The 25,592-nt window shown below is 42.3% G+C and overlaps 3 protein-coding genes across 21 annotated transcripts in view; 1 reads left to right on the forward strand and 2 right to left on the reverse strand.

Annotated features, from left to right (window-relative positions):
• Nucleotides 1–978: 978 nt before the first annotated feature.
• Zip48c (Zinc/iron regulated transporter-related protein 48C) lies at nt 979–16,999 on the reverse strand. Of its 2 annotated transcripts, none has more exons than XM_072013767.2 (6): nt 16,484–16,999; nt 14,574–14,955; nt 13,579–13,730; nt 13,391–13,476; nt 4,262–4,519; nt 979–2,559 (listed from the first exon to the last, which is right to left on the reverse strand). In XM_072013767.2, exons 1-6 carry the CDS (start codon nt 16,589–16,591, stop codon nt 2,481–2,483), a joined length of 1,065 nt encoding a protein of 354 aa, XP_071869868.1. In that variant the 5' UTR covers nt 16,592–16,999; the 3' UTR covers nt 979–2,480. The 2 variants fall into 2 exon arrangements, with proteins under 2 accessions (XP_071869868.1, XP_071869869.1); XM_072013768.2 differs by having other exon boundaries at nt 14,706–14,955; nt 16,484–16,997.
• A 218-nt stretch (nt 17,000–17,217) lies between these two features.
• On the forward strand, nt 17,218–18,971 carry LOC139992676 (uncharacterized Golgi apparatus membrane protein-like protein CG5021). 3 transcript variants are annotated; one of them, XM_072013788.1, is made up of 5 exons: nt 17,218–17,339; nt 17,734–17,810; nt 17,889–18,123; nt 18,426–18,680; nt 18,760–18,971. In XM_072013788.1, the coding sequence occupies exons 1-5, from the start codon at nt 17,325–17,327 to the stop codon at nt 18,823–18,825; spliced, it is 648 nt and encodes a 215-aa protein (XP_071869889.1). In that variant the 5' UTR covers nt 17,218–17,324; the 3' UTR covers nt 18,826–18,971. The 3 variants fall into 3 exon arrangements, with proteins under 3 accessions (XP_071869889.1, XP_071869890.1, XP_071869891.1); XM_072013789.1 differs by having other exon boundaries at nt 18,438–18,680; XM_072013790.1 differs by lacking the exon at nt 17,218–17,339 and adding an exon at nt 17,346–17,532.
• A 55-nt stretch (nt 18,972–19,026) lies between these two features.
• Nucleotides 19,027–25,592, reverse strand: part of Lar (tyrosine-protein phosphatase Lar) — a 281,226-nt gene continuing 274,660 nt past the window's right edge. For all 16 annotated transcript variants that reach the window (XM_072013703.1, XM_072013710.1, XM_072013709.1 and 13 more), the window contains 2 exons: nt 23,751–25,557; nt 19,027–23,506 (listed from right to left, as the gene is read on the reverse strand). In XM_072013703.1, coding sequence (XP_071869804.1) covers nt 23,438–23,506; nt 23,751–25,557 — 1,876 coding nt within the window. In that variant the 3' untranslated portion in view covers nt 19,027–23,437. The remainder of the gene's footprint in view (nt 23,507–23,750; nt 25,558–25,592) is intronic.

Genomic DNA, 25,592 nt, shown 5'->3' on the forward strand with positions numbered 1-25,592 from the left:
ACCGATGCGTCCCTCTCGGCTGGCATCCCCACCAGCCGCGGGTCGACTCGTTGCACCGGGCAACCGAGTGGTGCAGCCGTCCTCGTCGCTCGGCTCCATTCATGCCTCGACTCTCTTTGGGTTATGCAACTCTTCGGTGAGACGGGAGACGCGAGACGAGGATTGCGTCGACTGCGCCGATACTGCACGCTCGTTTCACCGAATCTTACCTCACGAACAGCTTGGCTAACTCGCCGGACTAACCTTCCGTCGATGCACGGCTCCGTGCACGTCATGCAGCTCTTCCTCTACCGCGAACGCGCCGGCTACAACTGCGCAACGATCCAATTTCGTTTCCCTTTCTGACGATTAAACCTTTCGAGGCTAATGGGACACGTCTGTCCTCCTCCCATCTGTCAGAGACGCTGCAACATCGTTAGAATTGTTCCAATCTCGCTGATTGCGAGATCTATTGGGATACACGACTCCGTGTGAAACGAGATCACGTTAGCCGATACCGTAGAAAGAAAATTTCGTCTCTAAAGGGTTAACGCGTTAAGGATCGAACGATGAAACAACGCGATATCTTCTTGGACGAGCAACGAAACGCGAACACACTTTGCGCCTTTACGTTGCGGACCAGGACGAGGAACAGTAAAAATATTCCGCTGATATTCCGTCTAACGGCCGTAATTCGTACTCTGTTTTATTGCTCTTGATACAAACAATTTACTCGTACCAGTATAGAGAAAGATTCCAGTCGCACATTTTTATTTTACGATCGAACGACGCTTCTATCCCGAAAGCCTTCCCACTGGATATAAAACCTAGGATATCTAATACCGATATAGCTACTTAGTCGGTTTATAATTTGCAGAAAGTTTCCAAAGCACCACTTTCGTCGTAAAGACGACTGACATCGCACTTTTACATGCACTGGTTCGATACAAAGCATGCGACGATCGATTTCTTTTCTCTCTCTCTCTCTCTCTCTCTCTCTCTCTCTCTTTCTCGCGCTCTGTTTCTGTCTCTTACGAACAACGTCTGGCTCGAGATCGTCGACGAAACTGCAACTACGAGAATCGTACGTGGACGTAGGAACCTGAGAAACCGCACTGCCACAATATGCATGTGAAAAGTATCGATTCGTCCAGCGTGCATGGCGATTCGATCGATCACACGTGCCTCGAGCTTCTCCGTGTACAAGTAACGCGCGAATTTCTTACGTCTATGTATATCGATTTATTATATACGAAAAAATAGTATTTTTGTCTTATAAGTAGTGATCCAGCGCCGAGCGTGAAACGGAACGAGAACGTTCCGTTAACGGTAGGTACTATACATTATTATAACGAATCGATAAAATTAAATACGTACTGTTCGAAACATCGTAAAATACATTACGATAAATATTGGTTTGCTTGGGATGGGAAATAGAAAATATTTTACAATGGCAAGATGGCAGTTGTAAACTTACTTATCTAAATAAACAAGATACTGCAGCACGTGCGAGTTTATCGCACGGTTAACCGTTTAAGTTTTCGGATCGATCACGAACGACGAATTGATTGGACAAGATACGTTCTGGATACAGCGTAATAAACGTGCGTGCATTTATCTCTAGCATGCGGCGAACGATTGCGTACGCGTCGTGCGAAAGACACTTTGAAATTGCCACATTCGTATTATTCGTGAGAGAATCCATTTGAAAGAAAGCCACGTGAAATGTTGCGTAAGAAAGCAAAGGAGCTGCACCGATCCTTTACGACTATGTTTCTGAACGAAATTGGCTATCGCAAGATTTGCCTTCTCGTCCGGAGTTCGGCATTCGAAGCCTATTTTCTTATTTTTCGATTGGTCGTTGCAGTATCTTCGCAATACTGAATCGAAATTTCCCATTAACCAAGACGATAAATATATAGATTAAGGATAAGAGAATAAGAGGGTGAGAAGTAGACAGAGCCGGTTTTTAAATCGCGAACAAGGGCAAACGATCTTCTACTCGTTTCCTTTGGTCGCAACGAACACGGCGTAGAATGTTGTAAAGCGTAACCGGAGGTCGTCGCCTGATTGATCTAATTGACTTCTATATCGGATCAACAAAGACTAGATTCATGGAAGACACACTCGGATAATTTTGAGGCGGTATACGATCGAACTCGGCATCTCGTTCTACGAGAAGAAAGCCCGATCGAATTGTCGGAACTTCGAGATCGTTAGCGGTTAACGCGCCACGTTAACTCCACTTCGATCTCCACACTCGACCGTGAAATTCGACCGTGAAATTCGACCGTGAAATCCGATGGAATGCCGCGAGACAGAAATTATTAGGAATTTCTCGCGTTTAATATTGAGTTACTCGGAAAGTTCGTTCCGATTTTTAAAGGAAATTCGCTTTAAAAATCGGAACGAGCTTGCCAAAGGAATAACGACTCTATCGAACGAATCTATAAACCTAGACACGCATCGATTTCTGCGTTTCTATCTTTTATCGCACGATCCTAGCCTAATCCAACGTCCAGAGACATCATTACCAAAAAGCCAACGATCGCGGCCCAGCTGGCGAGTTTACCGTTTCCACTGTAATCAGAAAGCAAGAAATACGTTTTCTTCTTAAAGATGAAAACTGATTAAGACGCATCAATACGCTCTCTCTCTCTTTCATATCCAAGGATGGATCCAGAGGATGGATACGTGAACGTAAAACTGGATATTTCAACGAACGAGGATGGAACTGGTGGAGGACTTGGATCCTCGGACGATCTGTTCGACGCAGATGACGAAAAATGGCGGTAGTAAGAGGAGAATGGTAGGAAAAATGGGAATCCGAGTGAACGTTCAAAGATGATCGAGGTGCAGAGATGGAAACGAACAACGGGAAGAAAAAATAGCAGGATAGCGAGAAATAAAAGGGTTTTCGCGATATAAGTAGGGATTAAGTACACACAAAACACACACGCTCGTAGCCGGTATTGCACGTCACGGCTTGTTGATTTCGTAAATTATACACGGCCATCAATTTTAACGGCCGGTGAAATGTGCCGTTGTGTTTCGGTGGGCGTTCTACCATATCAATCATATCCGCGCGGTAAATACCTCCTTTCGGTGTGCCTCAGAAATTTGTATTTTTATTAGCCATTATGGTTCGCGGTCGGTGGACAAACGACGCGATTCGACGCGATTCGACGCGACAAATATCGATCGAGATCTCTCTCGCCAAGTATCATCGACAACGTCGCTCGTATCTTTCGAACCACAGGCTGCTTTAAAAAAAGTAGACGATTGCCGTTAGCTGCGAGGCTACGGGTCCGAAACGAGGCATTCCTTTTCACCGAACAGACAATCATGCAAACGATCACCGAGGACCGACCGTTCCAAGAATCCGGCTAGCTCTGTATCACTTGAAAAACCCGTGAGTCGAAGAAAAATTAATTCCCGAGATACGTGACAAGTCCGAATTCTTTCGATAGCTTTTACATAGCAGAGCCGTGTTTCTTGTCGTTTCGTTTTTAGAGCTGGTTCTTGCGCACGCGTGTGCGTCGCTACGAAAACTAATCGATTCTCGGATCTCGCAAACTTTCTCCTCGTCCTTATTCTTTCGCGCTTCTTTTTTCGATATCGTTCGATCTTACAGGGAGCGCGTTTACCTTTCGCGAGAAACTCTGCTGTCCTGCTAAACCAGAAAGCAAAGCGAGCATTGTAATCTCTCTCTCTCTCTCTCTTTCTCTTTCTCCCCTCTGTTACTTCCTTCGGCCTTTTGGAAATGATCACACGCGGTGCAACGCATACGAGAAACAGCTTCTCGCCTGTCGGAGGTCAAACAACGGTTTACAGAGGGGGTTTGTCACTTTTGTGTTTGTCGGAGCCTGGAGGGTTCCCGAGGGAGCGAACTTGGCTCCACTATCTCAGGAGGAAAGCGCGTCTGTACGGTACCGTCTCGTCGGCCAGAGCGGTTAGATCGCACGCGAAATACAAAAGGAGCCAATTATAATGACAATGCGTCTTCAGCTAGGCAGTCGAGCCTGGGAAAGAAATTCGCCACGTCCGTTTTGCCGACGCTGCGCTAACTACGCTACTGCCGTCACGCGCCATTGTACCGTAATCGTTCTCGAACATGCGCCGTACATGCGCCTCTATCTTTCTAGACCTGTACGACCGTATCCTCTTTACTTTTTCTTCGTACAACGACCACAACGACAATAGTAGTTTCAGAAGAGAGAAAGAGAGATTTCTACGCTCTTATTCCCAATTTCTATGCAAATGTAATAAAAATTGTACCAACCTCTGATGCGCTTCCGGAACGATATCGTCGATCACGACATAGATCATTGCACCGGCTGCGAAGGCAAGCGCATAAGGTAGCGCGGGTTCAGCGAACGTCACTCCGGCTGCGCCAAGGACGCCGGCGAGAGGTTCTACCATCCCTGAGAGTTGTCCGTACCAGAAACTCTTCAACGTACTAATTCCAGCCGCTTGAAGGGGCAGAGCCACCGCCAGTCCCTCGGGAAAATTCTGGATACCGATTCCGATTGCAAGGTTTCTGTAATAAAAACATACGACGCGATTGAGCGGTAGTAGGTTGAACGCGTTCTCCTAAGCAACGTCGATGTGACAGGAAAAATAAGCGTGTCTGGTTTAGCGAGAAGCGCGTATCGCGATCGAACGATAAGGATAAAGGTGAGGAGACAAGGTGACTTTGTCGCGAGTCAACTTGCACCGTCTCATCCGATCCCGGTGAGTTCTTGAAACTGGTCGACGACTTCGACATTCTCTAGATTTTTCCATTTGCTCGGTTCGAGCGATGCGAGCTGCTTCTCCGATGAACGTTTCACTCTCTTGTCCTATACGTAACAAACTAATCGTTCACTCTCGAATCTCGACATAGACGTTACGTAGATAGGACACGCTTTTTCCTTCTTGTAAATTTGTAGATTGCTGTTACATTACGAGTAGATCTTAACGCGTGCTGAAGGGCGAGAATGGAAGAACTAAATTAAGAGAACGAGTTACGCGCTGAGTGTACGAACCAATTACGATCGCCTACTGTTTGGAAATTTCCAAGTCGATCAATCTCGACGATCGCGCGTATCAAGGGAATTCGATAGAACGATAAGTAAGGGAGAGAACGGCACGAAGAAATCACCAGATATTAGCTGGAATAAAATAAAAAATCCAAAAGACGAATAGACAACAGGAAGCCAAAGTGATTATCGCGTTGGTAAGAAGAAATCGGAGACGATGGAAAAAGTTTCCACGTTCGATTCTTGACCAGTCGAGAAGACGGGCGGATGGATTACCGATAGGTCGACGATTAGAATTTTCAAGCAACAATAGATAAGCGGTCGATCGATAGAGAATAGCAGAGATGGTGGAGCAGGTGAATGAATGACGCGAACCAAGCTCCTCCTTCCGATGCATGATCACCGTGCTCTCTCGTACATGCCGAGCACATGGTATGGTATGTCATGCCGCGGCGTGTAGCACGTTATTTCATAGGACGGCATCGCCGTCGCGTTCCTACAGCATCGACGTACATAAGTGGTTGTACAGTTAACCCGTCGGGTCCGGCTGTTCGCCAGTTGCATCAGGGGAGGTCACCCGAGTTCCAAGAATGATCGTCCCCTACCACACCACTCTTGGCTTCACCTTCTTACGTTTCTCTCTTTCTCTCGCTCCTTCACTCTGTCCCTTTCCATCGTTCCTATGCTCCTTCGCCACTTTTCTCTCGCTCCTTCCAACCGCGCCCTCCTGCAGCCAGGTTTCTTTTCCTTCCTCACTTCTTTCTGATTTCCACGATCAGCGCCGTGATTTCCCGATTCGTCTACCCTATCACCAGACAGCTAGACCGACCAACGTCATTCTAGCGTTTCTCGCTGCCCATTCCAACGGAGTTCGGATCCTTTCGTTTTTCACATTCATTTTGTCCTCGTTGTCCTATTTTATTACGATAGGACGAACGCCCGATCGAGAGATAGGTCACTTCACCCTACGTGGTAATTAAATTTTTTTAAGTCTTCTCCCTTGTTCTCAACTGTCGCTGGCTTCTAAATCGGAAAGTGTCTATCGCGTTGGTATGTAACTGGTCGTCTGTTTTTGCGCGATTCGTGAAATAGACGTAGAATGGGATAGGAGCGAGAGAGAGAGAGAGAGATAGAGATAGAGAGATAGGTCCATTCATAAATTTGTTCGCGCTGTCGCGCGCTAGAGAGATCACGCGGCTGAGGTTCGCCTTTCAAATTAGAAACGGTGGTATCCATCGCCCGGGGAATTACGCGCGAGGGCGTCGCGCTGTCTCGAGCCGCGAATCGGAGATTTCTCCGAGCAGAAACGGTATAGATCTCGCCAAACTGGTATCTATTAAAAGGCAAAAAAAGGTAGCACACCGGTGTTTTGATTGTCATGGTCAAACTCGTAGCGGAGAGTTACCGTTAGACGTGCGTATTCGATCGAGCGGCGGATCTACAGGCGGCAGCCATAAAAATTAGCTTCGAGACGGATGGAAAATAAATACGTCGAACCGGTGACGTCGTAGATATCGAAGAACATAACGGATTACCGAAGCGGTGTAGCTTTGTCAATGTGTACCAAAATGGCGACCGGAGTAGTTTCGTTGAACGCATCGCCGGTCGCCATTTTGCATTCCATAAGCAACCGTGACTGTCTTTAGGCGGCAACGCTCGTCCTCGGCTTAAACGACCGAAACACTCGCAAATTATTCTTTCGTCTGACATTCTTTCTCACCGCGAAACGAGAAATCAAAGCTAAAGAGCGCTCGACGATCGAACAGCGTGCTCGTGCCTCGTAAACAACGATCGGTTGCGTTTTATCGATCTCACGGTGGAAAGTAGCGTCGCTGGCAGCAAAATTTCATCGTCGCCGATACGATAACGAGCCGTTTTTCGCTGGCTGAGGCTGAGGCTTCCAAAAAGGAAGCGTGGAACAAACGAGCGACCGGCAGAAGGAGGAAATCGAAGGAGAAGGAACGATCCCGAAGGAATCACGAGGAATCTCCGTCGGAGGGATTGACCGCGCGATTGGTGAACCTACAAGATGCGAATAGAGATAGAAGGAGCATAGGACTAGAGACCCGGAGAGGGTCTTGAAACGTCGTAAGATAGGAAAAGGGGGAGAAGCCGGTGTTACGTGTTATGCGCGAGTCCTTAGGTGTGCGCTTATGTTCATACACCGTACGACGCGCGTTAAGAAGAGAGACGAGAGGAGAGGAGCAACGCGAGAGACGAGCGTAGACGTATAAACGCGCTTGTATGAGAAAACTAAGGAGCGAGCAAGACAACAAAAAGGGGCGAGAGAGGAGGAGCAGGGGTAAGGGAAGAGAAAGAAAGAGAAGAAGAGACGAAGGAGGAACGAGAGAGGGAGTAAGGAATGCATGGGAACGAGGCGCAAGCGGGCCGACCGCGATTTGCCCGTCCCGCATTCCACCAACGCCAAGGCGAGTTCTCCGGCTCTTCTCGGCTGCGAGTCCCGAGGCCACCGGCCACGGCTTAACACCATAAAATCATAAGACCAAGATCAACCCCGCTCTTCTCTGCTACCTCCGGCATCGTTGCGCGCCTCTTAATGTCAAACAGAAACGCGTTTGCCGATTCTCGCGAACCTGTTCCTCCGTTTCCGTCTCTTTTTCTCCCATTCTCAACCCTCGTCACCCTTCCTTGCGACACAGCCTTTTCTAGCCGAAACGGTAACCGGTCGTAGTTACCCGCGCGTTAAGATGATACGAGGGAAGGAAGCTCTTTCTTACGACTACGACCGCGTCGTAAAAGTTTAGAACGAATTCGCCGTGAAATAATTGGCGCGCATTCCAAGGGGTAAGGTGGCTTTTGCCGAATTGGGAACGGTCGCTCGATCGCGAGATTCCGACAGCAGATGTTCCTTGTGAGCCACGCAGCGCACAAGGAAGAAATAGCCTCCATTGCGTGTACAGTTGTGAGCATGGACGCGACGGCGAGTAGCCGTCTCGATGGCGGTAGTTCGATCGGCAAGAAGACGCTAGTTCGTCGAATAGTCCGGACAGACGATCGTCCCGAGGTCGTCGTCGAGGGACATAACGGATCCGGCTGTTCGTCTGTTCCGAGTAAGGTACGCGGTGCGCATGCGTAATGCCGCTGCATTCCAAGCATTGCAAAGTCGCTGCACCGTGCGCGCCGGTGCATCGCCCGATGCCAGAGAAAGAGAAACGAATTAACCGAGACACCGAGCAGAAGCGAGAGATAGACGTGTCCACCGAAAGAAGAAAGAGCAGGAGGAAGTCGCAATGACAAATGCGCTTTCCGATAGCTTGTTTGATCGCCCGTTTTCTTCCACCGTCTCTTTCTTTCTTTCTTTCCCTCTCTTGTTTTCTTTTCTTTTCATTTTTCATAATATCTTCCGATATCGAAAGCTTCTATTTGCGATACGTCCCGTCGTACAAGACTTTTCGAGCTAAATAAGAAGAAGAAAGGAGAAAAGTATCGGTGTTGTGTCTCGCTAACTCAGAGAATGTCTCGCGAGTCGAATTCTCAGAAGGTTTTGGCCGTGAACGGCTGTACTCGAAGCATCTCGCGCGTAGAAAATGTAGACGAGGAACAGACAAAAAGGAGAAACGGTGTCCGGCTGTCTAACGACGCGATCGAAATCAATGCGAAGGAATGCTCGTCTTCCGTTGATAACGGAAGGCGGTTCTCGTCGCGGAGAAGGTTCCGAGATACGGTTGGCGTGTCTATCGCTGCGCACGTGCATTCGTAATACTATGCACCATGCACCGAAGCTAAACGGGAAGTACTATATCGTAACCGACTTCCTTTGATATTAGCACACGTCAGAACGAGTTTTCCGCGTGTGATAAGCACCATGTACAAAGTACAACGATCGAAGAAAACTGTCGAGGCTGTGTCGTGTTACTGAATCTAATAATCGCATCATTAAAAAAAAAAAATCGAGTAAGAAATTGAGAAAACGTCGTTAAGTCGTACATCGTTCGTTTACCAATTTGACATCTATTCTTTGTGGACGATCGACATCCCTCGTTTTTTTTTTCTTCTGTGACAATACAGTTTCAACAACGACGAAACAAGTTGCGGACTATCACGTTTATAGTTATGGTATACGATACTACAACTTGGATATGAAGGAAGAGAAAAGAAGGCATAGATAGCCAGAGAGGATGTTCGAGCCGAAAGAGGACAGCAAAGCTAGAGCCACGGAGAGAAAGGGTAAAATGGTAGAGAGAAGAGAGCGGGCAAGTAAAAAGAGAAGAGTAGAGACACGAGGACAGAGAGGGGCCGCAGTGCGGTGAGCACTGGTCGGTCGGTCGGTCGGTCGGTCGGTATATAATAAGACAGACAGGAGGATAGCACTGAAATGAGGTGGTTTCGTCGGCAGCTTTGTCTGGCGCCGTGTTTAACATAGCAACACCTCATCTACGTACCATGCCAACCCGCCACTCCGTAGTTCCTTCGTTTTTATGCGTGCTATTTCTCTCTTTTTCACTCGCCCACTCCATTTCCTTCTTTCCCGTTTTCTTCTACGATCGAAGGTAAACGGAAACAGAGAAGATATATCGAATGAGATACGCGATCACGCGACCAAATCTTCCGCACTGACGAGAATTTCGATTTGGCCTTTCCGATCTGAAACGGCGTTCTTCTCGTTCGAGAACGAGACGAAGATTGGATAACGAACGCCTTTTTTCACGAATCGGAAGACGTTCGATATTCATCTTTTTCTGGATATTTTTGTGGTACGTAACAAGGCAGATCGCGTCATGAGGAAACAAGTCACGAGAATAGACGTTAACGAGGATTCAGTGACGAATTTCAAAGGCGAAACGAGATAAGGAGAAGCGAGATTCCGCGAAAAATCCGCATACCGCGAAGGTATCTCGGTACAGAAGGTGACTCAGTACCGGATCTCCTTGAGCGTTTTACGAGTGCAAATATCGTCGCTCCTATCGGCTGCCCACTCTTCCAGCATCCTTTTCTCTTTTTCTCGCTCTATTTGTCCTGTCTGCTTGCTCTTGACTCTTGACTATTCCAACGCACTACGGATACCGACGTGAACGGCCACGCGCTACCAATCAACCACCGCCGAACCTTTCATTCATGATTCTTTCGCCGCCTCGAACGCGACTCTCCAGCAACGTTTTGCCTCGGTCCCGCCAATGAATTACCTTTCCTTGGGAAGGACATGTCGCGACCGATCGATCGATAACGTAAACGGATCTGTTGCGTAAAGCCTCGTTTCTATCGCCACTTACAGACGACGATGTTTTCCTTGACCGGGACACGATCTGCCAACGATCTCTTGCCTCGACAAATTTTTTCCATGTCGTTTACTCGAACGCTTAGCGGTGCAACGTTTCTGTGTACCGAATACGAGACGACATTTGTACCGATTAACCTCTCGAAAATACGCTCGACACCAGTAGCCTGCAGGTTCGCGATCGTCGTGAGAATGGAATGTTGCTCGTAACCGACGAGTTCGGCTACAAAAGGGCATGCTGGCTCGATAACCGCTCAAGGCTGAGCGATTTTCCCAACGCGCGACGATCCTTGCTCGTTCCTCGTCGTTCCCTTCTTTACCCCGATTCCATCGACGTGTGTATCTATTTTTAATGGAAAAATATTTTTCCCGGTGAACATTCCCTGAAAGAAGATAGTCGTCAGACGACGAAGACTCGCAGTACCGATAAGAATATACGCACAGCACGAACCAGTACGTGGCGATACGCACGACGCCGATATATCGGCCGGGGTCATCTTTCGAACCGAGACGACGATTCATTCATAACCGGGAAACTAGCGCGATACCGCGTTTATGTCGCACCGCTTATCGTGCGCTCTCTCTGGTTCGCTTACCTTCTTATTTCTCTCCACCTCTCTCTTACCGGTTTCGTTACAAGATGACAAAAATTAGCTTTGACGGTAATATTTTCCAGTAAGCTTTGAAATCCAAAGTCTCTTCGGAAATTTCTTGGCGAAAGTCGCCATTCCATTGGCCTTTTGGTAAAGCTTTCACACTGTATCAGAAAAGAAAAAAGAGAACTCTCTCTCTCTCTCTGTATTTCTCAATTATCGCGCGACAGGGAGGAAAACATCGATCCGGTCCATTCATTCTACGGATACTTAATGACCTACGGACGCTTGTAATCTTCGCTCAGATATCCAATAGCGTTCGAACGCAGCGAGATTCGGCTATGACGCGATTTCGAGTTTGGTAGTACTGTAATGAAATTCTGTTAACATCTTAAATACGTTTGAACACTTACGTTGACAGCTGTCTTTCTTTATCGATCTTTTATGTTTTTCGCATATTGCACAATTACTCTAAACGCCCATTCCTTATACATTGTCGCATCGATTTACATTTTCACGACGAAATTCTTAATCTTAAAGTCTTAAATTATACTCTTTAATCAGAGTACGTATATAATAAAAGGATACCTGTGTAAGAAGCGCAATAGCTGGGTCCCTCGTGAAAACATTTATGCATCAACTAAATTACGTAATAACCACGTATCCAGAGAACAAGTTTCGCCATTGTAATTGTATCTGCGAAAAGTTGCCTTCGAAGAAGAGCACGTACAAACGTACTTTATATACTTTTTAGTTACAGAAATAAAAAATTAAAAGTTTCGTCGAGGTATGGAAATAAAGCTGTCTATCTATATTTAACGTAGGGAAAGAACACGCTCAGGTTACCCAGGTGCCCTGGGTGAAATAAGCGTGAAAATGTTGGTTGCCAATATGAAACGTTTTCCATCCATTTCCAAGCTGACTACGCGTAAAAAACTGCAAACTCGCGACTGAAAATAGGCGGACGATCGTCGAGCGCTGGATCCTTGAGCAGCGAAATCGGAAGTAGTCATTTGCGTGCACGTGTCGATTCACGTGTACGTTCTTACAGTGACAAGCGATAAACGTTGCTGTTCCCCTATTGATCCTCGCATTTGATTACAAAGTTCGTTACTGTGAATTGCCTTAAAGCTCGTCGAACGGATTCGAGATTGGAAAGAATTGGAAAGAACGAATCTGTAACAAGATTGGGCGAATTAACGGGCTATCTTTGGAAAAGGAGGACGAAAGAAATAAGAGAAAAAAGAAAGAAGAGAATAAGAGGAAGGTCGACGATATGGGAGCATGCGATATCGTTAACATTTTCTATAAATAAAGTTTACGTTACTCGGGCGGCTTTTGCAGAAATGAAATCAACGTCATACCAGTCGATGTAGTTGTACACGTCATCGCAGTAGGCTGAGTTGTTTCCAAAGTCAAAGGCGTAAGGCGGTAAGGAGAGCGAGTTCGGGACAAGTGGAGGTGGAGGGACGAGGAAGCGGGGAACGGGGTATGGAATGGAATGCGCGGCGCCTAGGGCTCGTTGAATTCCAGGGCCACACGTGCCCTTCCCCCGCGCAACAGGCACCCACTGCTGCCAATAAACTTTGCCTGCGGCTGGCACTCACGACCGACCACCATAGAACTCATTCATGGGGACCTCCTAGCACGCGCTCCTAACTTCCATCCGCTCGACGTCAATGCTGTTACCATCTACAGGCGAATTCCTCAACTTCATTCTCGATCGTAGCCATCTAGAATCGACCGAGTCGTTTCTACTTGAGCTACGATATTCTACAGTAGCGACACTTGCTCCAGCACTTGTGCTTTCCGCCTTTATCGATGTGTCAAACAAACGAGATTATTTTTAAACGTGCGAACAGAAAAGGAAAATATCGTTCGATAGAATTTTCCTCTTTTACCGCACGTACGTTGAATTAGATCTATTCAGACAACTACGGTAGATTTTTCAAATAAACTTAGATACTGATTTTTAACGTAACCGAAGACTTTTCCCCTCTGAACAATTCTCTTAACTATTTAACGATGATGGTCCGTAATGAATCTGATAGGCGCGATTGGTTTAAGTGAACTTTACTTTAGACGCATTAGAATCTATTTGAAATATCGCTCTACATACAATGGCGAATCTCCAAGAATAATAATCATTCAGTCATATTGTGAAAAACTTGCTAGGTATACGATTACTGTTGCGAGTTAAATTATTTAAGCTAGAATATCAGATAAAGATATTAAAATATAAATTACGAGTAAATCTTAAATCTTGGAAAAGAAGGTTAAAACGTGTACTTAATGTCCTTTTACATTTTCCCCTCTTCTTCAAGACAGGCTTCTGCGCTACATGGCCACTGCCTATATAGTTTACACTAGATTAGATTCCGAGAATCCATCGCTATCGTCTATGAAAATAGTTTTCCATCGCGTTTAAAATTTGCAATGATTGAAATAACGCTCGCTTCATGACGTTCGGAATTTTGAAGCTTCGTGTATATTGTTACAAGACACTTAGATTCTCGTATTGATATAGTTCTTGCATACAGAGGTGCAGAAATGTTGCTTACCTTGCATTTTCAAAAGTCGCTGATGCACTATTACCAACCGCAGCGAATCCGACTCCAACTGCAAGACCTTCTGGAATATTGTGCACCTAATACATTGTAAAAATTAATCTCTAGCATAAGCTTGGCACATTTTATTGTAATTTTATGCCATAGGTGCATTTAAAGATAAACTCGACGACTTTGCGTACCGTAATGGCAACGACCAGCAGCAAAACTCTTCTCCATTGGTTGTTTTTACATTCGTTGTTAGGATCCTCGTAAATTGTGCCCGTTTCTTCTTGTTCCGCCGGCCTATTTACATTTGCAATTTGTCGTCTTCGGGTGTTCTGCTCGTAGAAACCTGGAAAACGCGACGATTAATGATATGCTATAACATTCGTTAGAGATGGTTTAAATTGTTTATATATGTGTATATGAGCCCCTGTGTGAACATAATCTTTTTTCTTCTTTTCTCGTTTTTTGAATTAAAGCACAATAAAGCTTATCATTAATACCCGGTATGTTCTATTCCATTTTTTTTTTTGTTTTTCCTCCTCTTGTGTATTATAGTTTACATCCGCAGGCAGGATTAATAAGATCAGTTTTACAAGTAGCGGAACTTTCTTCAACACGAACGACAAAAATTGATGCATATTTTGCTATTTTTACCTTTCTAGCAAAAGTATTTTGTACTTTGAAAGCGTCAATAATATGCCAAAATAATCCAAGTTTCGATAATCCAACGTTCTATTCGTGTTCTATCGGTCGTGTTTTTGCAAGTTTCGCTTATTGCATTGAAAATGCTTTCATGCATACGTTACTTTGCACATCTTGTTTAAATGCAAGAAGCATTAACACTGACGAACATTCAAACTAACGACTAACTACGCAATACAAGATATTACGTACGATAAGTACAACAAAAAATTATGCACCGTTCAGAAAGAAACAGCAATACGTTAATTAAACGAAAGACAAGCAAGTAACGTCATAAGCTTCTCCTTACGGAATTAATATATTTGAAAAATCGTTTGTTTCTGAACTAGTTAATCGCTTATTGTACGATGAAGCAAAGAGGGGCGAGTGAACATTTACATTTTGACACACAAACATAATAATAATATACACGTGTATCGTGAACTGATCCCATTTTCCAAGCCTACAGAAAGAATTGGATACATATTACAAGAAAAAAATGTGATACCATCGATGGTGGTTGACTCAATTTGAGTATACATTTTTCCACCAGATATCTGTACGTTGTTATACGGATCATAATCGTCTAAATCCTCGTCACTCTTTAGTTTTGCAAGGATCTTGCGTCTTTGTTTCGTACCGACTGACTGCATAGCTAAAAGCACATTGGGGGACTGAATGCCAAGGGAAGATATCAACGCGTCCGTCCCATAAACGAAAGCCGCGCCTATGAGAAATCCAACTCCTATTGGTACGAACGCGTATTCGCCTTCCGCTCCGTACAATTTGCTCTTTGTCGCCATTTCAATAGCAGGTGCCAGTAGCGACCAGTAACTTGCCGCTATCATCACGCCGCCTGCGAATCCCAGGCTGATGTCCAATAATTTACGCTGTAATTAAACGCGTTCCATCATTTAGTATCGTTCTGCTTTCTTATCTCTTAATTTACGTGTACGTAGAATTTCAAATACGCGTCGACAATTAAACATATAGCGATACTGTTAAAATAATTATACAGTAACAAGCTTGCTTATTATCGTAAAATGTTACTTGTTTGTCACACTTTCAAAATATCATTCCATGTTTCTTTATGTTATAGAACCGAGCGATACCTTCTCTTTCGTAAATAGAAATTTTGTTCATACGTTGTTCAGTTAGTATACATCTAATCTTATCAGATAAAGTTTTAAATTAGTAGCAATTTCTTAAAAAGAAATGAAAAAAACATGTAAACGTTAACTAGATAACGTTGAAATTTTAAATTGCGCAATATATTTTCTTCGTTTTTCTTTTCTCTTTCTTTTTTCTTTCTTTTTTTTGACTAGTTCATAAACGAAATTAGTCGATCTTATGCTATTTCCGTATAAAAAGTTTACTTCACAAATTTTCTAATTAGAAGAAGCTAATATAGCTGATATAGCGACCGCTAAGAATCAGACTAAACTTCATTTTTGATCTAAATTTTTGGTTTGTTTCTGTGTCCTTCGATAATATTCGATTGGTAAGGTCCAAGAACGCCGGTTCTAAATTTAGGGAATCATGGGATTAAAAGTTGTGCGTCTGCAAACATGCACCACTATTTCGCAGTTTATTTCTACGCCATATTAGCTTTATTCGCAGACCATGCGTTTCAGCTTAACGAGTCAAATCGCTGTCTGTAAATAGATGCGCATGATGACCAAATTTCAGGTTTGGCAATTCATATCGATATTGAGTTGGATCTGATAAATCCAGGCGGAAAGCGGTCGGTAACATTGCTATCTACCAGGTTCGCGCGAATTTGTTGTACATCTGTAACGAAATAAACTATAAAACACATACTTTTACAGACGTATAACTTTTGATTCCATGATTTTCTAAACTTGAAACTGACATTTTCGGATTCTACTAGTCGAGTACCATTGAACGGACACAGAAATATGTAAGAGATTTAGAATGCCCTGAAACAAAGTTTAACTGGGAAGAAAAATTAAAAAAAAAAACGTTAACTGATAGCAACATCGAAATTAATTGCATCTTTTGCGTAGTACATTTTCCTCTTGACCGGTTCGCAAGAGAAGCTAATCGATTTTACGTTAACCATTTCCGATAACAAAATTTATTTTATTCCGCTAATATAACGCATTAAATTACAATAAGAAACTTGTAAGATGATAACAAAGCTTAGAGTATCGTAAATATCATGCTTCTTTAAACTAGGATGCGAAACATTTTCAAGGTGGTAAATGTAATTCTTACGTTTTCAAAACGGAGCAATTCCCGCGAAGAATGTAGGATAAAGGTTAGTGTATACTTTGCAACTTAGGTTAGAGTCGAACGTATATAATATTTTGATTAATGCAGTAATAAATATTTAACGGAACGTAGGTAAATTCAAAGATATTCGATTGGAGAAGAAAAGAAAGGAATAAAGCTTACTTGCTTTCCTCGAATTACGATAACAAGTGCGGCACCCGCTGCGGTGAGAGCCCACGTAAATAACGTTCCTAGGAGCGCCTGTACGATTGGCGAATAATCCTTTAACATTGTACCAATCGTCTAATCGTCGACACCTTAGATCGCACAGCACATCCTCTGCAATGTGAACCACGAGAAACTGTTTCGTGGGACACAAATTCCGTTGATATGCATTCAGTCCCCCGCACTTATCTCAACCACCACCATCACCACTACCACTATCACAGTGGCTGCCACTGATACTTCATTACAGTTACTATCACTACTGAATATCGGCGCTGCTATTGCTAGTCTACTACTACCAACGCGTATTCGCATCTACTTGTTGTACGACGAGTTCGTTCCTGCACTTATCAATTATGATTTCCGAGTAGGATACACAGAACACATTGACATGAAACCGGACGAACATATGTAACTTCACTGTATGGCGAACACGCGTTTGTCATTATTCGCCCTTACGTACAAATGGGGTTGCTTGTATATACATGTGACGCTAAACACTATCTCGATTGACCAATAGAATTCGTCAATTCCAATCCACCAATCCGATAACGATCTACGGCGACGTGCACGATATTCAAACTGCGTTAAACCTGTATCTAAATTCAACGACTTTTGACAGGCACTTATTTCATTCACCGGGACATGTCCAAGAATTTGAATCATCTGTCGTTAATCAAAGACATATTTGAATTCTTTTCTAGGATTTTATTTCAATACGCTTCTACGTATGTTTCGCGCTTTTCTCATGTTAATTAGGCGTTAGTATCGCTGGAAGCTTTTAGTAAAACATGCTAACATGGCGTCTGCGTCGGTAAGTGTACGGAACATTTTAACCCATTCGATTTTCGTATATCGACGCCAAGTATTTTTTTTTTTTGCTTCCACCTTTAAACTGCCAGGTTGCTTAAAAGTATAACAACAAGATCATTTTCATCGCGTAAACATCATCACCGTTTTGTTGTCGTGTCGGAAGAATTGCTATTGACATTTATTCGTGAATCACCGTACGTATATTAGTTAAAACAGGTGTAAATCGATATGTTTTGAAGTGTGCGAAGTGTTGCTGTATCATTTTTATCTGTTAACCTCCTCCTAGGGAGGGAAAGAGAATTTTCGTTTCTCATTTTCATTAACGTTGTAATCACGGTTTGACGTGTAACGTTGTTGTTTGTCAATAGTTGAACCTTTATTGTGTGATTTCTTAGGTACCTTTGCTAATGGATGATGATACAATCGCTTTTGGCGAAGAGGATGAAACGGGTCAAAGCAACAATAAGCTTAAGTATACAAATGTTATAATTATATAAACATTTAATAAAAGTAATCAAGATTTGAGATTGACAACGTTATATCTTTATAGACATCCATATGTTACCATGTTTCATTTAGCCTTCAGAATAGCAGCGATAGTAGCCTATATGTTATGCGGATGGTTTTCAAATAGTTTTATAACTAGTTTTGTAGTCGTTGTATTGCTTTTGTCAATGGACTTTTGGACTGTTAAAAATATCACCGGAAGGCTAATGGTTGGTCTTAGATGGTGGAATTACGTGGATGACAATGGAAAAAGTCACTGGGTATTTGAATCCAAAAAGGTTTGTTAATTAAAGGTCTGCGTTTTATAGCTATTGCGTATATCCTTTTGATTCTGTATATATTTTGGTAGACATTGTATCTACTTGAACGAATAAATAGTTCAAGGTTTACCAGTTTTCACATTTGATGCCCTTGACACGTTCTAGTAAAAAAGAAAACATAAAAAGAGAAAGGCTTATAATTATGCAGGCATTTAATGTTTCGCTATTCTTGGTAGACAACGTTGAAAAAAGAGTAATAGAAAGGACTATAATTGTTTACTATAAAATACAAGGTCTACTATGTATACCCTGTGTTTCAGGGTGTTCAACAGAACCGCATTAATACTACAGAAGCGCGTATCTTTTGGTTAGCCTTAATTCTCTGTCCACTTTTGTGGTCGGTGTTTTTTGTGGCAGCCTTGTTCAGTTTGAAATTTAAGTGGCTGTTGCTCGTTTGCATTGCTATCGTTTTGAATAGTGCAAATTTATACGGATACGTGAAATGCAAAATGGGAAACGACAAAAATATTTCTACTGCGACCAGCGACTTTTTAAGAAAACAAGTCATACAAAATGTTAGTAAATAAACGTTCTTTGTAGTTTGAAGGATATGTAAACCAGTTACAGTACATAGATCTACCGTTATTGTCACAGGTTGCGTCCATGATGACTAGGAGTCCACCCGCAGGTAATCCAAGTGCACCAACCAATGTGATATAAGATTAGAAATTTTCAGCCATGATATTATTTAAGGAAAACATTGCCGTAATAAGTATCATCATGAAAACTATCGAAAACTTGTATATAATGATGCGAATAATTGTATATCTTAACGAAATAACATAAAATAAAATTGCTATTGAGAATATAGACGTTCGTTTCTTTCCTGGTGTTTTCACGTTTTGAAAAGAAATGCGGATGTTACGTTAATTATTAGTTTATTGATGCCACAGGGCAATACATAATGTACACCTTATTTCTCCTTGTCAACAGACTTTCTATTACACAATATTTAATTTGTATAGGTGTTAATTAGTAACATTGCATTTATTATATTCATTTCAGCCTGTTGTATTCTTTCTGGCAAGAAAGTATCACAAAATAATTTCCCATTCTTTCAACGATATTTAATATTTGACTTATTCTTTGTTTCTTTAATTCACATTTTCCTCGGAATTAATCGGACTGCAATCGTATGACTACAATCTTATCCAAAATGGATGAACTCGAGATGATCTCACACACAGTGTAACAAACTCGTCGTGGTATTGCACGGAGCGATAATATGGCCGATTGTATTTTGTTGTATTAGGAAAGATTGCTCCGAAAACGCGAGTTGTATGCTTTTTAAGAAGAAGAATACAACAAACCACATATTGCTATACACTCTGGGATATAAAAAAATTATAAACACTAACAATAGACACGCAGCTAACGTACAACATACACAAAACTTTTGGAATGATACAAAAGAACGTAATAACATTACGGTTCGGTATCTTATAAATATATGAATATCGTGGACTTTTTTGAATTGGTAAATTCATCGGATACAATTTAATGCTACTAACTTATAACTAGTAATATGTTTATACAATCATTTAACTTTTCGTTTTCCGTAACATATTGTATTTTTAGTCTGGAACTTTGAACGCGAAGTTGTCGACCGTCTTGGCGAAGCTGCACTTTGTGCAGGATTATATTCCTTCTCTCTTTTGTTAAATCTTTTAATATATCTATATAATACGTGTGTATGTAGTTAAAAAGTTGAATCGAAGGATAACAACGACATCCTTAAAATCATCGTACCAAAGACTTTTAAAGTTTAGTTCGCTTCTTCCACGAATATTATTACAGATGTTACGAAGAGATTCTTTAAATTCAAATCGTTTTGTTACCATGTTATCATCGTTTGTTCATGGGAATGTATCTCTTTGTTTTCTATGTACGTTGGTTTTTCAGCCTTTTTTTTTCTTTCTTTTTTTTTTTTTTAGTGTGATGCATTTGTATAATAACAAGTCGATTTTTCTGTAATAAGTTTTTCTTACACCAATTGTAGTTCTTAACAATGGCACATTTTTTTTTTTTTTTTTATCGAAGAGAGAAGTTGCTTCAAGGATTACTTAATCACTGCTGATTTGATTTACCGAAAAACAGTCGTTTCGTCGTGTCTCTTCATTGCCGGTAACAACGAATTTATATTCCGAGGCAGAAGCACGATATCGCTAATTATACACGAATAAAAGGTAAACAATAATGAGACTGAAGAAAGTAAATGTACATCAATGTAATAAATCAAGTCAACAGTATAAAAAAGTATAATTACAAGAATAGAATTACTTCAAGACTAACATTCGTGCTCGTACCAAAGGCCAGTATACAACGATAATCAAGGAACGAATGTTGACAACGTATCTTGCAAGCGGAAAAACTCAATCCCAAGTAAGTCATAGTGGATGGATTAGAAAGTGATTATGTACAGAAGAACCGAACACTCTGTAAAATCTCGGAATTTGAACGGACAATGAGAGAGATACAAAGATTAAGTATAGTATAATCTTTTATAAGGACGACCGAGGCGGTTTAAGTACTTTTAGAAGTACCGAAAATATACGTACACGATAATACATTAGACACGCAATGGCCTTCAGTCTTACAACATCAAATAAAATGATATGAGATGCGAATAAATGCACGCTCGGAAATAATACAGTAGGTCATTAATTAGTCTTCAATGTAAATCTCGTGTAAAAAAATAGGTACGCAAGTAAAGTTGCATGATAACGAACTTATGTTAAAAAACAGTATCAAAAGGTGCGTTGAAAACCGAAAAGCGACAAAACGGATGGAAAAAATAAAAGAAACGTGCTTATCTTGACAGTCTAGAAAATATCCACAGCTTTTTTTTTTTTTTTAAATGCGTACTCTCTTCAATTATGATATTTATAATATATATGTATATATATATACATATACATATACATACATACATACATACATACATATATATATATATTATTTATCATTTTATTACTTATGTATATTTATATTTATATCCATATTTATAGTTATATTTATATTTATATAATGTTGTTAATGACAAACGGTGCATTTATGTACACTTAGTCACAATTCCTGACCCTCGAACCACTTTTAACTGAAAATATGTATATACGTTAGATGCTTGATCGAACATCATTAAATTTAAAAGTTGGATCTAAGAATGTAACATCGATTCCTCTCCTTTCGTACTTTTCTCTTCCGCTTTTCTTGCTTAGGTTACTGCTGCACGGAACCGCTCGCAATCAGAATAATGCCAAAAACTGAAAGAGATCTGACTCGCTCGGCCGAGTATATTTGTTAACCATACCACCCACTCACATACTCGCATACCGCGCTGTATATTTTTTCTAGCTAGAATTTTTTGCTTTACCATTATCGTCGAACAGCGATAAAACGATTCTATATCGAACGATACGATGAAAATTTCGAAATATAGAAGATACATAAACGAGCACAAGCTTATTGTCCTCATAGACTACTTCGAATTTCTGTAAACGTTTAAATCGCGAGTAGCATAAACCCCTGCCGTTGTCGCAAAGTATACGCAGCGATAGGACGACGCTGAAACTGATTGTTTTTGGCATTGATCTGACGCGATATCCGCGACAAGGACGACGAGTTACAAAGTTTCGTTGACTCTTCTCTTAGCGTTCGATGAGCTACGTTTTTCGATGAATTGTACTAGAAACGAGCGAATCTCCAGAGCGGAACGAGTGTACTGCGGTTGATAGCCTTGCAACTGGGGAAAACTGTAAAAGTAGTCGAGGTAGAAGCCTACAATGGTACTCTGTACACAAGGGCATCGAGGGCTCGGTGGAATAGTACGCAAATCCGACATACAGTGCTTCTAGTTAGTTAAATTAGTTCGCGTAGAAACCTGCACAACACTTTGTGCATTTTAATTAATTGAATATAGGCACCGTTTCCTTTCATACTTCCTTCACTCGACACAGTCGCATTATTTTCTTTTTGTTTTTTGTTTTTCTTCTTCTTCTAATGGCATCGCTTACAGACTAATCTTAGAATAATCGCCTTACGATCTACTTAAAATTACAGTAGGTAATGAGAAGATCCCTATCGTGCGTAATGGGTTCAGCATGAATAATTGTCGATTTGGCAGTATGGTAATTTTCTCTTTGCTGAGCGGAAATTTACGTCTCTCTGTGATTTCTCCTCCTTTTATGATCGAGATACTTGCAATTTCTCCCTCTCTCTCTCTCTCTCTCTCTGATTTCTCGATATCTTCCGTGTCGCATCGATAAGTACTTTACGAAACGCGCGCTTTCTTCTTTCTTTTATTTTTTTTTTTCTTTCTGACGCGGCATGTTTCGCACTCGTAGTAGCTCGCTTCGGAGGTTTCATTACGTTCCCCACTAATATGGAAGCACTGTTCTTCTCCAACGAATAGGCAAGTTTCGATATAGAACGAAATATCATGTACGCTGACGTTTTGATCGCGGGTTACATGATCGTAAAATAATAATTCCCGTCGGTTTCTTCGTTATTCTTATATTATGTAGAGCAGCCGTCATTTTCGAGCGATTCGGGAGACGCGTAATCGGAACGTGTCTCACAAATTCGCCTCGAGTTGGATATGTTTCGGTGATCGTTTCAATTTTCCATTACGATTTCCTCGTACTATTTCCTCTCGCTCGTCAATCGCTTCCCGCTTGATTTCTTCGATTTCTAGCTCGAAAACATCCAAGTTTTCTCGTCTCTCGCGTATTCTTGTTCGTCTGCATGTCATCCTGTGTGTTTGTGTGTGTGTGTGTGTCCTCTTTTTTTTTTTCTTCGAATTATAAAAGGAAATTTTGATATGATGGTAAAGAATATTTCTACAGATATGATTGTTTTACTGCGAGCTTTTGAGCCGTACATTCTAAACGGCAGTATCGTCCCGTTTTTGTCGTCGGGAAATTTGAAAATTGTTTCAGCACATGCGGTGCCCATAAGAAGTGGAACTTTTCCGCCTATCTTGAGACCGTTGCGACACCATTGACTGTAAGATACTTGGTTACTACCGTAGTTAGTTGATCGAGAGGTTAATAATTTATCGCCTTTCTACTGTATTTGTCATTGGAAGGTACAAGTATGGTACGCTTTGCCCGGGAACATGATACAGGCTACATACTTACAAACTTACATATTTTTCGTGTACTTCATCGTACTAGACGCGTCGCACTTTTGCTCGTTCACCGACCTCTCTTTCGTTTCTCTGTCGGTCTCTTCTTTCTCTCGTCGATTCTCTTTCCTCGCGAGTGTCGGCTTGTCAGTTGGCGTAATGATCGAAAGAACCCAAATATTCCAAACTGGCGCGATAGCAAAACTGGTATTGGTCCTGCGTAAGCAACATATATTACATTTTACGTACGTGTAACACTTAAAACAGCTAAAAGAATAACAGTTAAAACAGCTATAAAAATATATAAAAAGGAAACCCTGAATGTATGTGAGAAATTTAAGGCTGAAAAAATATACAGAAATGTATATCAACTTGAAATATCTGAGAAGAAAATGAGAATTGACTCTGTCCCCCCCGTCATATTAAGATTAAGATATTTGATCGTAAAAGGTCTACAAACCTCGGTTTGAACCATAGCAGGTCGTTGCGTGCGCAATATTCTGACCGTTTGGAAGATGTCAACGACTCCCTCATACTGCATACGTTCCAATACAATGCTCAGGGTGATGAAAACGCCTGTTCTTCCAACTCCGGCGCTACAATGTACAGTTATCGGTCCATCTTGACCAAATTGTTCTTTCGTTTTGTGCACCTGTCCAATAAAGTCGATGAACCCGTCACCGGACTTTGGAACACCCTGTTCAGGCCAGTCGATGAACTGGAACTGTCTGACTGTACGACTCGCTCCGTCTCTCGCATCCGTCACTTTGAATTCTCGCAAAATGTACTGAGGCATGTTGTACTCCGCGATGGGATCAACCACAAAGCATTGATAACGAATTGACCTATCGGACGGCCAGTACTGATGGCATTTCTCTCTGCCCATCTCTTTTAATTTCGTTAACATGACCACGATCGTAGAATTATGCTCCCACAGCATACGCCAGAAATCATCTGTGGTGTCGCAGAGGGGTCCTTGAGTGGCGATATAAGCACCTCGGTATCGATATCCATCGATGAGACTGGCGTTGATATAATCCGATCCTTCGATGTTACGTTGTGGCTGCAGGCATACTCTGGTACACTCGTAGGGCAATATGTGCACCAAGCGATTTTTATGCTTGTTGCAGGGAAGGTTCGCTGAGATGAATCGCGACGAATCTACCTTGATGTTGGACAGTTTCTTGAATTCCAGTTCCATACCAGTGATATTGTCGATCTCTGGCTGCATCAGCTTCTGGATGTGGGAATGTAAGTTTCTGGCAGGCACCTCTGTGTTGCCACAGATCACCGCCTCGTAAAGCGCGTCGTGGATGAAAATGTATTGATCCTCGGTTTGGACCATGTAGTTTCTTTGAGCTCGTAGACAAGTCACGTGGCCATAGATGTCGATCATCTTTTCGTGCTTGATCCTTTCGAGCATCGAATCGATGACGATGAAGCAACCCGTTCTTCCAACACCGGCGCTACAATGCACGATCAGCGGTCCGCTTTCCGGTGGATTTAGGGATCTGACCCTGCGTAAGAACTGCAAGAACGGCGCAGGATGCTCGGGTACACCGTGATCAGGCCAGGCCGTAAATTGCAATTGCTTTATTTCGCGTCTCTCGGAATAACCCGCTCTGGATATTTGGAATGTTCGAATGCAGTAGGTGGCCAGCTCTTGAACGTCGGTGATCGTCACAGTCATCAAACCGTAAGTTTCAGAACCTCTACTAGGCCAATACTGATCGCACTTAATCCTCGTTCGTTCCTCCAGCTTTGTCATCATCACGATCGTGCTCGATCTTAATTCCCAACACATTCGCCAGAAATCTCCAAACGTCTCTTGAAGAGGCCCTTGCGTAGCTACGTACGCATTTTGTTTTCTGTATCCGTCGCAGTAATTGGCGTTTATGTAATCTGTGCCCGACATGCCATCTATAGTCTGCAGAATCACCCTTGAATGATCGTAGGCGATCACGTTCGCGTAACGATTCTTCGAAGCGTTTATTTCCATGTTGGAATGGTCCCAAGTGAATTGTTGTCCAGGCTCGATCGACTCGTACTCCTGACTGAACTTTAGATTGTCGTTCGCTTTTAGGCGCTCGATGTGGTTTCCTAGTTCGCTGATCGGAATTGGAGGATGAGAAGCCATGCCAGGAGTTTGGAAATTTAAACGGCGCATCTCGACTGGATCGGATGGAGCGTGATTCAAACTGATGTCAGCGGCCATTAATGGTCGGGTGACTGCTGCTTGATCGGGTGCTTTGCAGGGTTGTCTTCGTCTAAGGTGATAAATGAAAAAATATCGTGAAATCCT

Source organism: Bombus fervidus, chromosome 12 (genome assembly GCF_041682495.2).
Source record: "Bombus fervidus isolate BK054 chromosome 12, iyBomFerv1, whole genome shotgun sequence".
Lineage (NCBI taxonomy): Eukaryota > Metazoa > Arthropoda > Insecta > Hymenoptera > Apidae > Bombus > Bombus fervidus.